Source organism: Heptranchias perlo, chromosome 32 (assembly GCF_035084215.1).
Source record: "Heptranchias perlo isolate sHepPer1 chromosome 32, sHepPer1.hap1, whole genome shotgun sequence".
Classification (NCBI taxonomy): Eukaryota; Metazoa; Chordata; class Chondrichthyes; order Hexanchiformes; family Hexanchidae; genus Heptranchias; species Heptranchias perlo.
In genome coordinates, this window is record NC_090356.1 from 35010974 (window position 1) to 35026673 (window position 15700).

The window sequence follows — 15700 nt, forward strand, 5'->3', positions numbered from 1 at the left end:
CTTTGTTCCTCTACACCTCTCAGAATCCCCCCATTTATTGTGTACTCCAGTGCCTTGTTTGCCCTTCCCAACTGCATTAACTCACACTTCTCCAGATTGAATTCCATTTGCCAATTTTCCTCCCATCTGACCAGTCCATTGATATCTTCCTGCAGTCAACAGCTTTCCTCCTCACTATCAACCACACGGCCAATCTTTGTATCATCTTCAAAGTTTTTGATCAAGGCCCCCACATTCAAGTCCAAATCATTAATATATACCACAAAAAGCAAGGGACTGAGCCTTGCGGGACCCCACTGGAAACAGCCTTCCAGTCACAAAATCACCCGTCAACCATAACCCTATGCTTCCTGCCACTGAGCCAATTTTGGATCCAACTTGCCATTTTCCCTTGGATCCCATGGGCCTTTACTTTTTTGACCACTCTGCCATGTGGGACCTTGTCAAAAGCCTTGCTAAAATCCACGTAGACGACATTAAATGCATTACCCTCATCAACCCTCCTTGTTACCTCCTCAAAAAATTCAATCAAGTTAGTCAGACACGACCTTCCCTTAACAAATCCATGCCGACTTTCCTTGATTAACCCGTGCCTTTCTAAATGGCGATTTATCCTATCCCTCAGCATTGATTCCAATAATTTGCCCACCACCAAAGTTAGACTGACTGGCCTGTAATTACTCAGTCTATCTCGGCCTATTATAAAGGATGTAATAACAGGACACTTAGAAAATATCAACGGGATTAGATAAGATAAGATAAAGTCAACATGGATTTATGAAAGGGAAATCATGTTTGACAAACCTACTGGAGATTTTTGAGGATGTAACTGGTAGAATAGATAAGGGAGAACCAGTGGATGTGGTTTATTTGGATTTTCAGAAAACCTTTGATAAAGTCCCACATAAAAGGATAGTGTGCAAAATTAAAGTACGTGGGATTGGGGGTAATATGCTGGCATGGATTGAGAATTGGTTAACAGACAGGAAACAGAGAATAGGAATAAATGGGCCTTTTTCGGGGTGGCAGGCAGTGACTAGTGGGGTACCGCAGGGATCAGTGCTTGGGCCCCAGCTATTCACAATATATATCAATGATTTGGATGAGGGAACCAAATGTAATATTTCCAAGTTTGCTGATAACACAAAACTAGGTGGGATCGTGAGTTGTGAGGAGGATGCAAAGAGGCTTCAAGGCAATTTAGACAAGTTGAATGAGTGGGCAAATACATGGCAGATGCAGTATAATGTGGATAAATGTGAAGTTATCCAGTTCGGAAGGAAAAACAGAATGGCAGAGTATTATTTAAATGGTGATAGATTGGGGAATATTGATGTACAAAGGAACCTGGGTGTCCTTGTACACCAGTCAGTGAAAGCAAACATGCAGGTGCAGCAAGCAGTTAGGAAGGCAAATGGTATGTTGGCCTTCATTGCAAGAGGTTTTGAGTACAGGTGCAAGGATGTCTCACTGCAGTTATACAGGGCCTTGGTGAGACCACACCTGGAGTATTGTGTGCAGTTTTGTTCTCCTTACCTAAGAAAGGATATACTTGCCATAGAGGGAGTGCAGCGAAGGTTCACCAGACTGATTCCCGGGATGGCAGGACTGTCGTATGAGGAGAGATTGGGTCGACTCGGCCTGTATTCACCCGAGTTTAGAAGAATGAGAGGGGATCTCATTGAAACATATAAAATTCTGACAGGGCTAGACAGGCTGGATGCAGGGAGGATGTTTCCCCTGGCTGGGGGGGCCCAGAACTAGGGGTCACAGTCTCAGGATACGGGCTAGGACATTTAGGACTGAGATGAGGAGAAATTTCTTCACTCAGAGGGTGGTGAACCTGTGGAATTCTCTACCACAGAAGGCTGTGGAGGCCAAGTCACTGAATATATTTAAGATGGAGCTAGATAGATTTCTAGACACAAAAGGCATCAAGGGGTATGGGGAGTGAGTGGGAATATGGTATTGAGATAGAGGATCAGCCATGATCATATTGAATGGCGGAGCAGGCTCAAAGGGCCGAATGGCTTACTCCTGCTCCTGTTTTCTATGTTTCTATATTTCCTCTCTCATTAAGTTTATCCCATCCAATATCTCACACTCCTCCTCCTTAACCACAGTCACTGCATCGTCCCCCAATTTTGTGAAGACAGATGCAAAGTATTCATTAAGAACCATACCCACGTATTCCATCTCCACACATAGGTTACCTCTTTGGTCTCTAATAGGCCCGACTCTTTCCTTTGTTGTCCTCATGTTCTTTATGTGTTTATAAAACATTTTTGGGTTTTCCTTAATTTTACTTGCCATTATTTTTTCATGCCCTCTCTTTGCTTTCCGAATTTCCTTTTTAATTTTACCCCTGCACTTTCTATACTCCTCCAGGCTTTCTGCAGTATTGAGTTTTTGGTGTCTGACATAAGCTTCCCTTTTATGCCTTATCTTACCCTGTATGCTCCTTGTCATCCAGAAACAGAGAGTAGTGGTGAACGGTTGTTTTTCGGACTGGAGGGAGGTGTACAGTGGTGTTCCCCAGGGGTCAGTGCTGGGACCACTGCTTTTCTTGATATATATTAATGACTTGGACTTGGGAGTACGGGGCACAATTTCAAAATTTGCAGATGACACAAACTTGGAAGTGAAGTGAATAGTCTTAGAGTCATAGAGTCATAGAGTTATACAGCACGGATAGAGGCCCTTCGGCCCATCGTGTCCGCGCCGGCCATCAGCCCTGTCTACTCTAATCCCATGTTCCAGCATTTGGTCCGTAGCCTTGTATGCTATGGCATTTCAAGTGCTCATCCAAATGCTTCTTGAATGTTGTGAGGGTTCCTGCCTCCACAACCCTTTCAGGCAGTGAGTTCCAGACTCCAACCACCCTCTGGGTGATAAAGTTCTTTCTCAAATCCCCTCTAAACCTCCCGCCTTTTACCTTGAATCTATGTCCCCTTGTTATAGAACCCTCAACGAAGGGAAAAAGCTCCTTAGTATCCATCCTATCTGTGCCCCTCATAATTTTGTACACCTCAATCATGTCCCCCCTCAGCCTCCTCTGCTCCAAGGAAAACAAACCCAATCTTTCCAGTCTCTCTTCATAGCTGAAGCGCTCCAGCCCTGGTAACATCCTGGTGAATCTCCTCTGCACCCTCTCCAAAGCGATCACATCCTTCCTGTAGTGTGGCGACCAGAACTGCACACAGTACTCCAGCTGTGGCCTAACCAGTGTTTTATACAGCTCCATCATAACCTCCTTGCTCTTATATTCTATGCCTCGGCTAATAAAGGCAAGTATCCCATATGCCTTCTTTACCACCTTATCTACCTGTTCCGCCGCCTTCAGGGATCTGTGAACTTGCACACCAAGATCCCTCTGACCCTCTGTCTTGCCTAGACTTCAAGAGGACATAGACAGGCTGGTGGAATGGATGGACACGTGGCAGATTTATCGCAGAAATTTAACACAGAGAAAAGCAAGGTGATACATTTCGGTAGGAAGAACGAGGAGAGACAATATAAACTAAAGGGCACAATTCAAAAAGCTGTACAGGAACAGAGAGATCTGGGGGTATATGTACACAAATCGTTGAAGGTGACAGGGCAGGTTGAGAAAGCGGTTAAGAAAGCATACGGGATCCTGGGCTTTATAAATAGAGGCATAGAGACAAGGACGTCATGACGAACCTTCATAAAACACTGGTTCGGCCACAACTGGAGTATTGTGTCCGGTTCTGGGCACCGTATTTTAGCAACGATGTGAAGTCCTTAGAGAGGGTGCAGAAGAGATTTACTAGAATGCTTCCAGGGATGAGGGACTTTAGTTACGTTGATAGACTGGAGAATCTAGGGTTGTTCTCCTTGATATAGAGACGGCTGCGAGGAGATTTGATAGAGGTATTCAAAATCATGAAGGGTCTAGACAGAGTAGATTGAAAGAAACCGTTCCCATTGGCGAAGGGTCAAGAACCAGAGGGCACAGATTTAAGGTGATTGGCAAAATAACCAAAGGTGATATGAGGAAAAACTTTTTTACACAGCGAGTGATTATGATCTGGAATGCACTGCCAGAGGGGGTGGTGGAGGCAGATTCAATCATGGCCTTCAAAAGGGAATTCGATAAGTACTTGAAAGGAAAAAATTTGCACGGCTACGGGGATAAGGCTGGGAAGTGGCACTAGCTAGATTGCTCTTGCATAGAGCCGGCATGGACTCGATGGGTCGAATGACCTCCTTCCGTGCTGTAACCTTTCTTTCATTCTGTGAATCTATAAGATGAGGGCTGTACCAGACAGAACAACCAGGTTGAGAGAGAATAGTAGTTTTAATCGGGACAAGGGCATCAAAGATGGAGGTGAGGGTGTGATTGAGCAGATCGGTAACTGCAAAAATGTTGTGGTGAATGAAGGGACAAAGGCTGGACAGTTAGGAATTTGAAAGTGCGGTTGTAATTGACTTGGGGAGAGCTTTTTCCAGGGTTGAACACAGAAGGAAGTGGGATTGGGAGGGGGAAGGAGGATGTGGGTGGAGAGGGAAGGTCGTTGAGAGAATAGGATGGGACAGGATGCTGCTCATAAGTGCCTCGATGGTCGCTTCGGAGGATGCCAAGAGAGGCACAGAGGGAATCTGTAGGCTTATCTAAGAGGGGGTCAAGCCTGGGACGGCAGCAGGAGAGTAGGAAGATCGAGGACTGCTGAAGGATAGAAGTAGGGATTTGGGGGAGGGGGAGGTGCAGAGTACCCAAAAAAGGGAAAATTTAAAGGAGATATGATGACAAAGAGAGCGGCCCAGGAGGGCAAAGAGAGAATAAGAAAAAAGAAGTAAAAAGCAGAAATAGAAGCGATGGGCTCAGGTCCAGAGTGGCTCCCAAAACACCCATGTGAATGGACACAGGGAAACTTTTTTTTTATTCATACAAGGGATATAGGGCATGGCTGGCAAGGACAGCATTTATTGCCCATCCCTAATTGTCCTTGAGAAGGTGGTGGTGAGCCGCCTTCTTGAACCGCTGCAGTCCGTGTGGTGAAGGTTCTCCCACAGTGCTGTTAGGTAGGGAGTTCCAGGATTTTGAACCCAGTGATGATGAAGGAACGGCGATATATTTCCAAGTCGGGATGGTGTGTGACTTGCAGGGAAACGTGCAGGTGGTGTTGTTCCCATGTGCCTACTGCCCTTGTCCTTCTAGGTGGTAGAGAACACAGGTTTTGGAGGTGCATGTCGAAGAAGCCTTGGCGAGTTGCGGAATTGCTTAGCTCTGTTTATACCATGTTGCTTCCGCTGTTTAGCATGCATGTAGTCCTGAGTTGTAGCTTCACCAGGTTGGTACCTCATTTTTAGAAGTATGCCTGCTGCTGCTCTTCTACACTCCTCATTGAGCCAGGGTTGATCCCCTGGCTTGTTGGTAATGGTAGAGTGAGGAATATACCAGGCCATGAGGTTACAGATTGTGCTGGAATACAATTTTGCTACTGCTGATGGCCACACAACATGTTGGGATGGTGTCCTCAATGTGAAGACGGGTCTTCATACCATCTTCAGGACTTCTAGTGAACCAGATGGGTTTTTATGACAATCTGATAGTTTTATGGCCACCATTACTGATACTAGCTTTATTTTTATTCCAGATTTTATTTAATTGAATTTAAATTCCCCAGGTGCCATGGCAGGATTATGAACTTATAACTCCAGGTTGTTAGTTCCAACCTACTGGATTACTAGTCCAGTAACATCACCACTATACTACCATAACCCCTAGTGTTAACTCAAGTTACATAGGTGTGGTTACATAGGAAGATTGGGATAGATATGTCCTGGTAATAAATGGGGAATAGAGAGGAGAAAATAGGAGGGAGTCCAAATTGAAAGCCAGAGCTCCCATGGTGGGATAAAATTGATAATGTTGGTGGAATAAGGGTGGAATCTGCTTGGAGTATTAGCAAACTGATGTCCAGTTTCAGAGGCAGGTGTGGAGGGTAAGCCCAGAAGCTATTTGAAGGGTAGAGCATCAGAGGCTGCAGGAGGTATTTCCATGGAAATGAAGAGCCAGGAGATGTGGAGAATTGAGTGAAACTGTCTCTTCAGGATTGCAGCCCCCTCTCCCCGCCCCCACCCCCCCCCCAACCCCGGCAAAGGGGCCTTGACATTTTCTGCACCTGAAATGAAGGGAAGGAATCAGAGTTAGCGTTTATTGTGAAGGGAGATCAGAGAGAGATGATCTGCTGCTGAAATCATCTGCAGTTTTTCATGCATAGTGTGTGGGGTGAGGTCGAAATAAGAAGGGAGAAAGGGGGTATGACGTGAAGAAACCCCGCAGGATGTCTTCTCCAGCATTGACAGTCTCCACAGCCATGACGTGCTGCTTGTCCATGATGCCCAGCATGTCCTCCTTGAATGGCTTCCCCGGTCTCTATCTGCTGCCTCATGTTGAGGGCGACCTTCAACTGCAAGAAAGAAGGGAGTGTGTTTGAGACAGTCTTGGGAGCTGTTTTGAGATTGTGCCTATCATGAATGAATATTGTGGATTTTGTGTGGAAGATGTGAGGTGTGGAGCAGTGAGGGTTACAATAGTGCTGAGAGCAGGAGATGCATATGAGAAGGAGGTGAAGGTGGAGTGAAGTGTGGTGCAGTGATTGGAGGAGAGTGAAGGGAAGCGAGGGGGGTGTTTTGTGAGCAGTGGGACTGGAGGTGGTTCAAGTGTGAGGAGAGAAAGATGAGGTAAGAGATAGGATTCTTACCTTGATCTAACCCTAATGAGGTCATCAAACTTTTTTTCAGCATTAAAGCCATGTCCTGGGAGCTGGGCTCCTGGCATTGACCTCCTCACTAACCTCTTCTCACTGCCTGAGGAGGCATTGCCTGGAGGGCTTTGTGGTGCCCGGGGGACCGGATCTCCCTCCTCCAGTTCACTGCCTGAATAAGGGCCTCCAAAACAACATTGGAGAACCTGGCAGCCCAATCTACAGGCCTCGCAGCCATTTCTCTCTTCACAAGAGTCCCCTGTTGTCTGCAGTCAGAGTGCACCTCCCCTTTAAGAGATGTAAAGTGCCTTTAAGTAACATCAGAAACACTCGATTTCCCAGCACCTGGGAGCAGCCAATAGCAGCGTGGGTAGGGCTGACTGCATATCTCACCCATTAAAATGAGGTCCCAGAACCAATTTCACGTGATCCCTATGCCCACGTGAACAGGTGTATGTAGCCCTGCTCCCTGTGTGCCCACGTGAACAGGTGTATGTAGCCCTGCTCCCTGTGTGCCCACGTGAACAGGTGTATGTAGCCCTGCTCCCTGTGTGCCCACGTGAACAGGTGTATGTAGCCCTGCTCCCTGTGTGCCCACGTGAACTGGTTTGTTTAGCCCTGCCCCAAGTGCTCACGTGAACAGGTGTGTGAAGACCTGGCCCCTGTGCGCCCGTTCTCAGGCAGGATCGAATTTCTAGACCCATGCTTCTTTCTTAGGAGCTACATAACACCAGATTGCCATAAATGCGGGCAGAATTTCCTCAGAGCTGCGTCTGCTCAGTAGCCAGAAATGCAGCAGTTTGTGTGTGTAAACAGTTTTCACTGCCTGTCCAGTGATGATACAGCAAGAGCAGGAGTAGCTCTGAGTAACTTCGAGGCCCTCATTACTAATATTGAAATAAATCCCTTCTGGTTACTCAGCACAAGGTGCACAAAGCATTGGGAGAGACAGATAGCACAAGAGTAGAAATAGTATGATATTAAGTGGGATCAGACTAAGAGAGAATACAAGAAGGTCTAAGATTGGTTTGCAGTGCATGTGTGTAAACACACAAAGTGTGGTAAACAAGGTTGGTGAGCTGTAGGGGCAAATAGCCACATGGGAATAGGATGTCATGGCGATAACGGAGACCTGGCTCAAAAAAGGGCAGGATTGGGCACTAAATATTCCTGGATACAAAGTGTTCAGGAAAGATAGGGAAGGAAAGAAAGGAGTGGGTGGCAGTATTGATTAAGGATAATATTGCAGTGCTGGAGAGAGAGGATGTCCTGGAGGGGTCAAGGACAGAATCTATTTGGTTAGAGTTAAGAAACAATAGAGGTGCCATTACACTACTGGGTGTATTCTGTAGGCCACCAACTAGTGGGAAGGATACAGAGGAGCAAATCTGCAGGGAAATTACAGAGAGGTGCAAGAAGCATAGCGTAGTGATAACGGGGGACTTCAACTATCCTAATATAGACTGGGATAGTGAGTATAAAGGGGCAAAGAGGGGGAGTAATTTCTGAAGTATGTTCAGGAGAACTTTCTTGACCAGTACATTTCCGGCCCAACGAGGAAGGAGGCATTGCTGGATCTGGTTGGAGAATGAGGTGGGCCAAGTGGAGCAAGTGTCCATGGAGGAACATTTAGGGACCAGCGATCATCGTATCATCAGGATCAGATTAGCTATGGAAAAGGACAATGAGCAATCTAGAGTAAAAATACTCAATCGAAGGAGGGCCAATTTCAGTGGGATGAGAACAGATCTGGCCGGGTAAATTGGAATCAAAGATTGGCAGGCAAAACTGTAATTGAACAATGGGCGGCCTTTAAGGAGGAGATGGTTCAGGTACCGTCCAGGTACATTCCCACGAGGAGGAAAGGCAGGGCAACTAAAGCCAGAGCTCCCTGGATGACGAAAGAGATAGAGAGTAAGATGAAGCAGAAAAAAGTGGGCGTATGACAGATGTCAGGTTGATAATACAAGTGAGAACCAGGCTGAATGTAGAAAGTTCTGAAGGGATGTGATAAAGGAAATAAGAGGGGCAAAGAGAGAGAATGAGAATAGACTGGCTGCTAACATAAAAGGGAATCCAAAAGTCTTCTATAGGCATGTAAACAATAAACAGGTAGTAAGAGGAGGGGTGGGACCGATTAGGGAACAAAAAGGAGATCTACGCGTGGGCAGAGGGCATGGCCGAGGTACTAAATGAGAACTTTGCACCTGTCTTTACCAAGGAAGAAGATGCTGCCAAAGTCACAGTAAAAAAAGAGGTAGTTGAGACACTGGATGGGCTAAAAATTGATAAAGAGGATGTACTAGAAAGGCTAGCTGTACTTAAAGTAGATAAGTCACCCGGTCCAGATGAGATGCATCTTAGGTTGCTGTAAGGGTGAAGTTGTAGAGATACTGGCCATAATCTTCCAAACATCCTTAGATCATCCTTAGATAGGGGGGTGGTGCCAGAGGACTGGAGAATTGCAATTGTTACAACCTTGTTCAAAATAGGGTGTAAGGATAAACCCGGCAATTACAGTTTAACCTCGGTGGTGGGGAAACTTTTAGAAGCGATAATCCAAGACAAAATTAACAGTCACTTGGGCAAGTGTGGATTAATTAAGGAAAGCCAGCACGGACTTGTTCAAGGCAAATTGTATTTAACTAACTTGATTGAGTTTTCTGATGAGGTAACAGAAAAGGTGTTGTTGAGGGCAATACAGTTGATGTAGTATATTTGGACCTTTTTTTATTTGTTCATGGGATGTGGGCGTCTCTGGCGAGGCCAGCATTTATTGCCCATCCCTAATTGCCTTTGAGAAGGTGGTGGTGAGCCGCCTTCTTGAACCACTGCAGTCCATGTGGTGAAGGTTCTCTTACAGTGCTGTTAGGAAGGGAATTCCACGATCTTGACCCAGCGACAATGAAAGAACGGTAATATATTTCCAAGTCGGGATGGTGTGTGACTTGAAGGGGAACGTGCAGGTGGTGTTGTTCCCATGTGCCTGCTGCCCTTGTCCTTCTAGGTGGCAAAGGTCGTGGGTTTGGGAGGTGCTGTCGAAGAAGCCTTGGCGAGTTGCTGCAGTGCATCCTGTGGATGGTACACACTGCAGCCACAGTGCGCCGGTGGTGAAGGGAGTGAATATTTCGGGTGGTGGTTGGGGTGCCAATCAAGCCGGCTGCTTTGTCCTGGATAGTGTCGAGCTTCCTGAGTGTTGTTGGAGCTGCACTCATCTAGGCAAGTGGAGAGTATTCCATCACACTCCTGACTTGTGCCTTGTAAATGGTGCAAAGGCTTTGGGGAGTCAGGAGGTGAGGCACTCGCCTGTTCTTGTAGCCACAGCATTTTTGTGGCTGGTCCAGTTAAGTTTCTGGTCAATGGTGAGCCCCAGGATGTTGATGGTGGGGGATTCGGCGATGGTAACGTCTTGTTGGAGATGGTCATTGCCTGGCACTTGTCTGGCGCGAATATTACTTGCCACTTGCAAAAGTCATTTGATAAAGTGTTACTGTCATCAAAGTTTGTCATCAAAGTTGAAGCCCATGGAATAAAAGGGGCAGTGGTAGCATGGATACGAAATTGGCTAAGCAACAGGAAACAGAGAGTAGTGGTGAACGGTTGTTTTTCAGACTGGAGGGAGGTGTACAGTGGTGTTCCCCAGGGGTCAGTGCTGGGACCACTGCTTTTCTTGATATATATTAATGACTTGGACTTGGGTGTACAGGGCACAATTTCAAAATTTGCAGATGACACTAAACTTGGAAGTGTAGTGAACAGTGAGGAGGATAGTGATAGACTTCAAGAGGATATAGACAGGCTGGTGGAATGGGTGGACACGTGGCAGATGAAATTTAAGTACGAAGTGATACATTTTGGTAGAAAGAACGAGGAGAGACAATATAAACTAAAGGGCACAATTCTAAAAGGGGGTGCAGTAACAGAGAGATCTGGGGGTATATGTACACAAATCGTTGAAGGTGGCAGGGCAGGTTGAGAAAGCGGTTAAAAAAGCATAGGGGATCCTGGGCTTTATAAACAGAGGCATAGAGTAGTTTTGATGAACCTTTATAAAACACTGGTTCGGTCACAACTGGAGTATTGTGTCCAATTCTGGGCCCCCCACATTAGGAAGGATGTGAAGGCCTTAGGTGCAGAAAGGATTTACTAGAATGATTCCAGGGATGAGGGACTTCAGTTGTGTGGATAGACTGGAGAAGCTGGGGTTGTTCTCCTTAGAGCAGAGAAGGTGAAGGGGAGATTTGATCGAGGTGTTCAAAATCATGAAGGGTCTAGACAGAGTAGATAGAGAGAAACTGTTCCCATTGGCGGAAGGGTCAAGAACCAGAGGACATAGATATAAGGTGATTGGCAAAAGAACCAAAGGTGACATGAGGAAAAACTTTTTTTTACACAGCGAGTGGTTATGATCTGGAATGCACTGCCCAAGGGGGTTCAATCATTGCCTTCAAAGGGAATTGGATAACCACTTGAAGGGAAAAAATTTGCAGGGCTATGGGGAAAGAGCGGGGGAGTGGGACTAGCTTGAGTGCTCTTGCGAATGCCCTCTTTCAATGCTGTAACCATGATTCTATATTCTATAATTCTATAATGGACTGAGCTATTCGGACCAAGAATGTCTCAGATCCAATTTTTGATTCCTGCTGTGTTGGAAGAAGTAATTATACGCCTCTGCCTCGATTTTGGAACTGAATAATTTAACCAAAAGTAGAAAATCTTTTGAGACATTTGAATTGTTCTTCAGTTTTTATATATGAATATAGGAAAATAAAGTTCAAGGCCTAGAAATTTCCAGTCCAACTTCGGGCACTAATCCAGCAGTTCAATGAATGCTAAGTTATGGAAAGCAACACTTGAATATTCAATAGATTCACAATCTTGCATAATGCCTTATTTTCTCCTTCAGGGATATCCTTCGGGTTGGTGTTACCTTGGCAGGACATCAGAAGAAAATTTTGAACAGTATTCAAATGATGCAAGCACAAATTAATCAAATTCAGTCAGTGGAAGTCTGATAGTGACTGTGGTCTTCAGCAAGACCTTCTATACATCCATACTGCAGTCCTGAATAATCTTAATTCAGGAACCGATGTGAGACTGACACACTTCAACCTGGACCTTCACAGTGCAAAGTCCTTCTGAGAACTTCAACAAAGATTGGAAAGGCGTCAAGTGAAATGAGTTTGATGTATTAACCAGAAAAGCCCTTTAAAATGGTTCAATGAACAGAGAGATGCACAACTAACCCAGAATTTCCCAGGAACCACACAACTAACCCAGAATCGCTTAAATGCACAGACTCCTTCTGTGATAATATAGATATGGCTGAGTACCCAATGATCTTTATTTTTTTCCCTACAAAAACACAAAACAGAAAAATAATGTGTGTAATGAATTCAATGTGCAATTTGGAAGTACACAGTTCAAAATATTTCACTGCCGTATATCTACAAGAATAAAACTTCAGGAATTTGGGAAAGTAAAGATGTTGAGGCTGGATCCTTCAATATAAGTGACATAAGAAAAAAAAACTCTTCTTATTGAAGATCTGTAAACAAAACTTTGCAACAGCTGACCTGGACAACTATTAATGAGATGGGACCTGCAAAGTGGTGCTGTTTCTCTGAAGGTGATTTGTTTATAAGGACTTTTGAAGATTGCGGTTTTTCCTACCTTCAACAACTCAGTGATGCCACTATTCTAACCATGTCATCGTGTACCTCGCCCTCAGTGAGGTTACTATTCTAACCATGTCATCGTGTACCTCGCCCTCAGTGAAGTTACTATTCTAACCATGTCATCGTGTACCTCGCCCTCAGTGAAGTTACTATTCTAACCATGTCATCGTGTACCTCGCACTCAGTGAGGTTACTATTCTAACCATGTCATCGTGTACCTCGCCCTCAGTGAGGTTACTGTTCTAACCATGTCATCGTGTACCTCGCCCTCAGTGAAGTTACTATTCTAACCATGTCATCGTGTACCTCGCCCTCAGTGAAGTTACTATTCTAACCATGTCATCGTGTACCTCGCCCTCAGTGAAGTTACTATTCTAACCATGTCATCGTGTACCTCGCCCTCAGTGAGGTTACTATTCTAACCATGTCATCGTGTACCTCGCACTCAGTGAGGTTACTATTCTAACCATGTCATCGTGTACCTCGCCCTCAGTGAAGTTACTATTCCAACCATGTCATTGTGTACCTCGCCCTCAGTGAGGTTACTATTCTAACCATGTCATCGTGTACCTCGCCCTCAGTGAAGTTACTATTCTAACCATGTCATCGTGTACCTCGCCCTCAGTGAAGTTACTATTCTAACCATGTCATCGTGTACCTCGCCCTCAGTGAAGTTACTATTCTAACCATGTCATTGTGTACCTCGCCCTCAGTGAAGTTACTATTCTAACCATGTCATCGTGTACCTCGCCCTCAGTGAAGTTACTATTCTAACCATGTCATCGTGTACCTCGCCCTCAGTGAAGTTACTATTCTAACCATGTCATTGTGTACCTCGCCCTCAGTGAAGTTACTATTCCAACCATGTCATTGTGTACCTCGCCCTCAGTGAGGTTACTATTCTAACCATGTCATTGTGTACCTCGCCCTCAGTGAAGTTACTATTCCAACCATGTCATTGTGTACCTCGCCCTCAGTGAAGTTACTATTCTAACCATGTCATTGTGTACCTCGCCCTCAGTGAAGTTACTATTCTAACCATGTCATTGTGTACCTCGCCCTCAGTGATGTCCCCATTCGCCATGTAAGTTTAGAAATACATTGAATTTATTCTGGGGTCAAGGAAGGAAAGTCAAAAATATCCACCAGTTCTTTTACATTTTGCAAAATCTTAATTGTGTACAGCAAACATTTCTTAATTGGGAGTTTAAAGTATGACACCCTGACCCACTCCTATTGCCACAGAAAAGGGTGTTTGAATTCTTAAGTAGTTAGAAAGTTAACACAGTTAAAGGCTGACCTAGAGTTTGCATGAGCAGGTAACACGTCACATTGTTGCTTGGTGTCTGATCCACTTGCTATGCTGATATAAGAGTGCCTTTACTCCAAGTGCTTTCGGAACGCAGCCACTGGCTGCAATTAACTTCAATGCTTGACGATCAATTTGTTAGTAAATCATTGACCAATGATCTATTCCGACAACCTTATCATAAAAAAATGGAAAATTGCTGCATAATAGACACAAATATTCTTTTTAAACCATACCAGCAAAATACACAACATGACATTTTATTAAATAAGTAATACCTATACCAGAAGGAGTGCAGGGTGTGTATGGTTGAGTGCAAGAGCCACTTTGGATGCCTCTCCCGTGCCTGCCTACCCATATTGGCTGGAGACTTGATCCAGTCAAGGGTTTGCCCTCATTTTCTCACAACCCTGACCAAGGAATGAAGGAGCACAAAGAAACTGAAGGTCAGACTGAAGTGATGGAGGAGAGACTGTATTTAGGATGTATTTAGAACTCAATTAAAGCGTTGGGGAAAGTCCTCTCCCCTTTGTCCATATGAAACGTAAATTGCGGCGAATGCCTCACTAATTTCCTAATGTTTGCTTGGATAGGCCGCAGCTCTGAGCCGAGATCGTCAACTCGTAAAATGCTTATCAGATGCCGCACACTCACTAGTACAATCACAACCTTCTCAATCATACAGGCCCCATAAATCACTCAATAATCCTTCAAATAGACCCCATAAATCCCCTAAATATAGATTGCAAAAATCCCCGAAACTCCTTCAGATAGACCCTATAAATTCCCCAGTATTCCTTCATATGGACCCCACAAATCTCTCAATACTCCTTCACATAGATGTCATAAATCCCCAAAACCTCCTTCATATAGATGTCATAAATCCCCCAGTGGTCTCCACTTAGACCCCATAAACATTGGGACCTATCAGAGGGATTGATAAACACACAGGAACCTATTAGAGGGATTTATAAAGGGCAGGGACCTATCAAAGGGATGGATTAACACTCTGGGACCTATCAAAGGGATGGATTAACACTCTGGGACCTATCAGAGTGATTGATGAACACACTGGGAACAATCAGAGTGATTGATGAACACACTGGGAACTATCAGAGTGATTGATGAACACACTGGGAACTATCAGAGTGATTGATAAACACACTGGGAACTATCAAAGTGATTGATGAACACACTGGGAACTATCAGAGTGATTGATGAACACACTGGGAACTATCAGAGTGATTGATGAACACACTGGGAACTATCAGAGTGATTGATGAACACACTGGGAACTATCAGAGTGATTGATGAACACACTGGGAACTATCAGAGTGATTGATAAACACACTGGGAACTATCAGAGTGATTGATAAACACAGTTGGACCTATGAGATGGATGGATACGCACACGGGGACCCATCAGAGGAATAGATAAACCAACTGTGACCAATCAAAGGGATTGATAAACACACTGCAATATATCAGAGGGATTGTTGTATATACTGGGATTTATCTGAGGGCTTGATTAACACAGAGAGATCTATCAGAGGAAATGATACATGCACTGATACTATCACAGAGATTGATAAACACATAGGGACCTATCAGAGATATTGATACACACAATAGGCCCTATCATAGGGATTAATAAACATGTTTGTACCTATCAAAGGGATGGATAATCACACTGGGACCGATTAATGTACTGGATAAACAGACTGGGACCCATCAGAACGGCTAATAAAAACATATGATGCGTCCTATCAGACAGATGGGAAACATACTGGGACCTATCAGATGGATTGATAAACACACTGGAAACTTCCAGAGGGAAGGATAAATGAACTGGGTCTTATCAGGGGAATAAATAAATACACTAGCAGAGTGATTGATAAACACACAAAGACCTAGCAGAGGGATCAATAAATGCATGTGGACCTATCAGAGGAAATGATAAACACACTGATACACGTCAG

At 44.7% G+C, this 15700-nt stretch overlaps 1 protein-coding gene across 1 annotated transcript in view; it reads left to right on the forward strand.

Moving 5' to 3' along the window:
• LOC137301220 (ephrin type-B receptor 2) overlaps positions 1-12199 on the forward strand; it is a 1084770-nt gene extending 1072571 nt beyond the window's left edge. The window contains exon 16 of the mRNA XM_067970697.1: positions 11641-12199. Coding sequence (XP_067826798.1) covers positions 11641-11749 — 109 coding nt within the window. The 3' untranslated portion in view covers positions 11750-12199. The remainder of the gene's footprint in view (positions 1-11640) is intronic.
• Positions 12200-15700: the final 3501 nt, after the last annotated feature.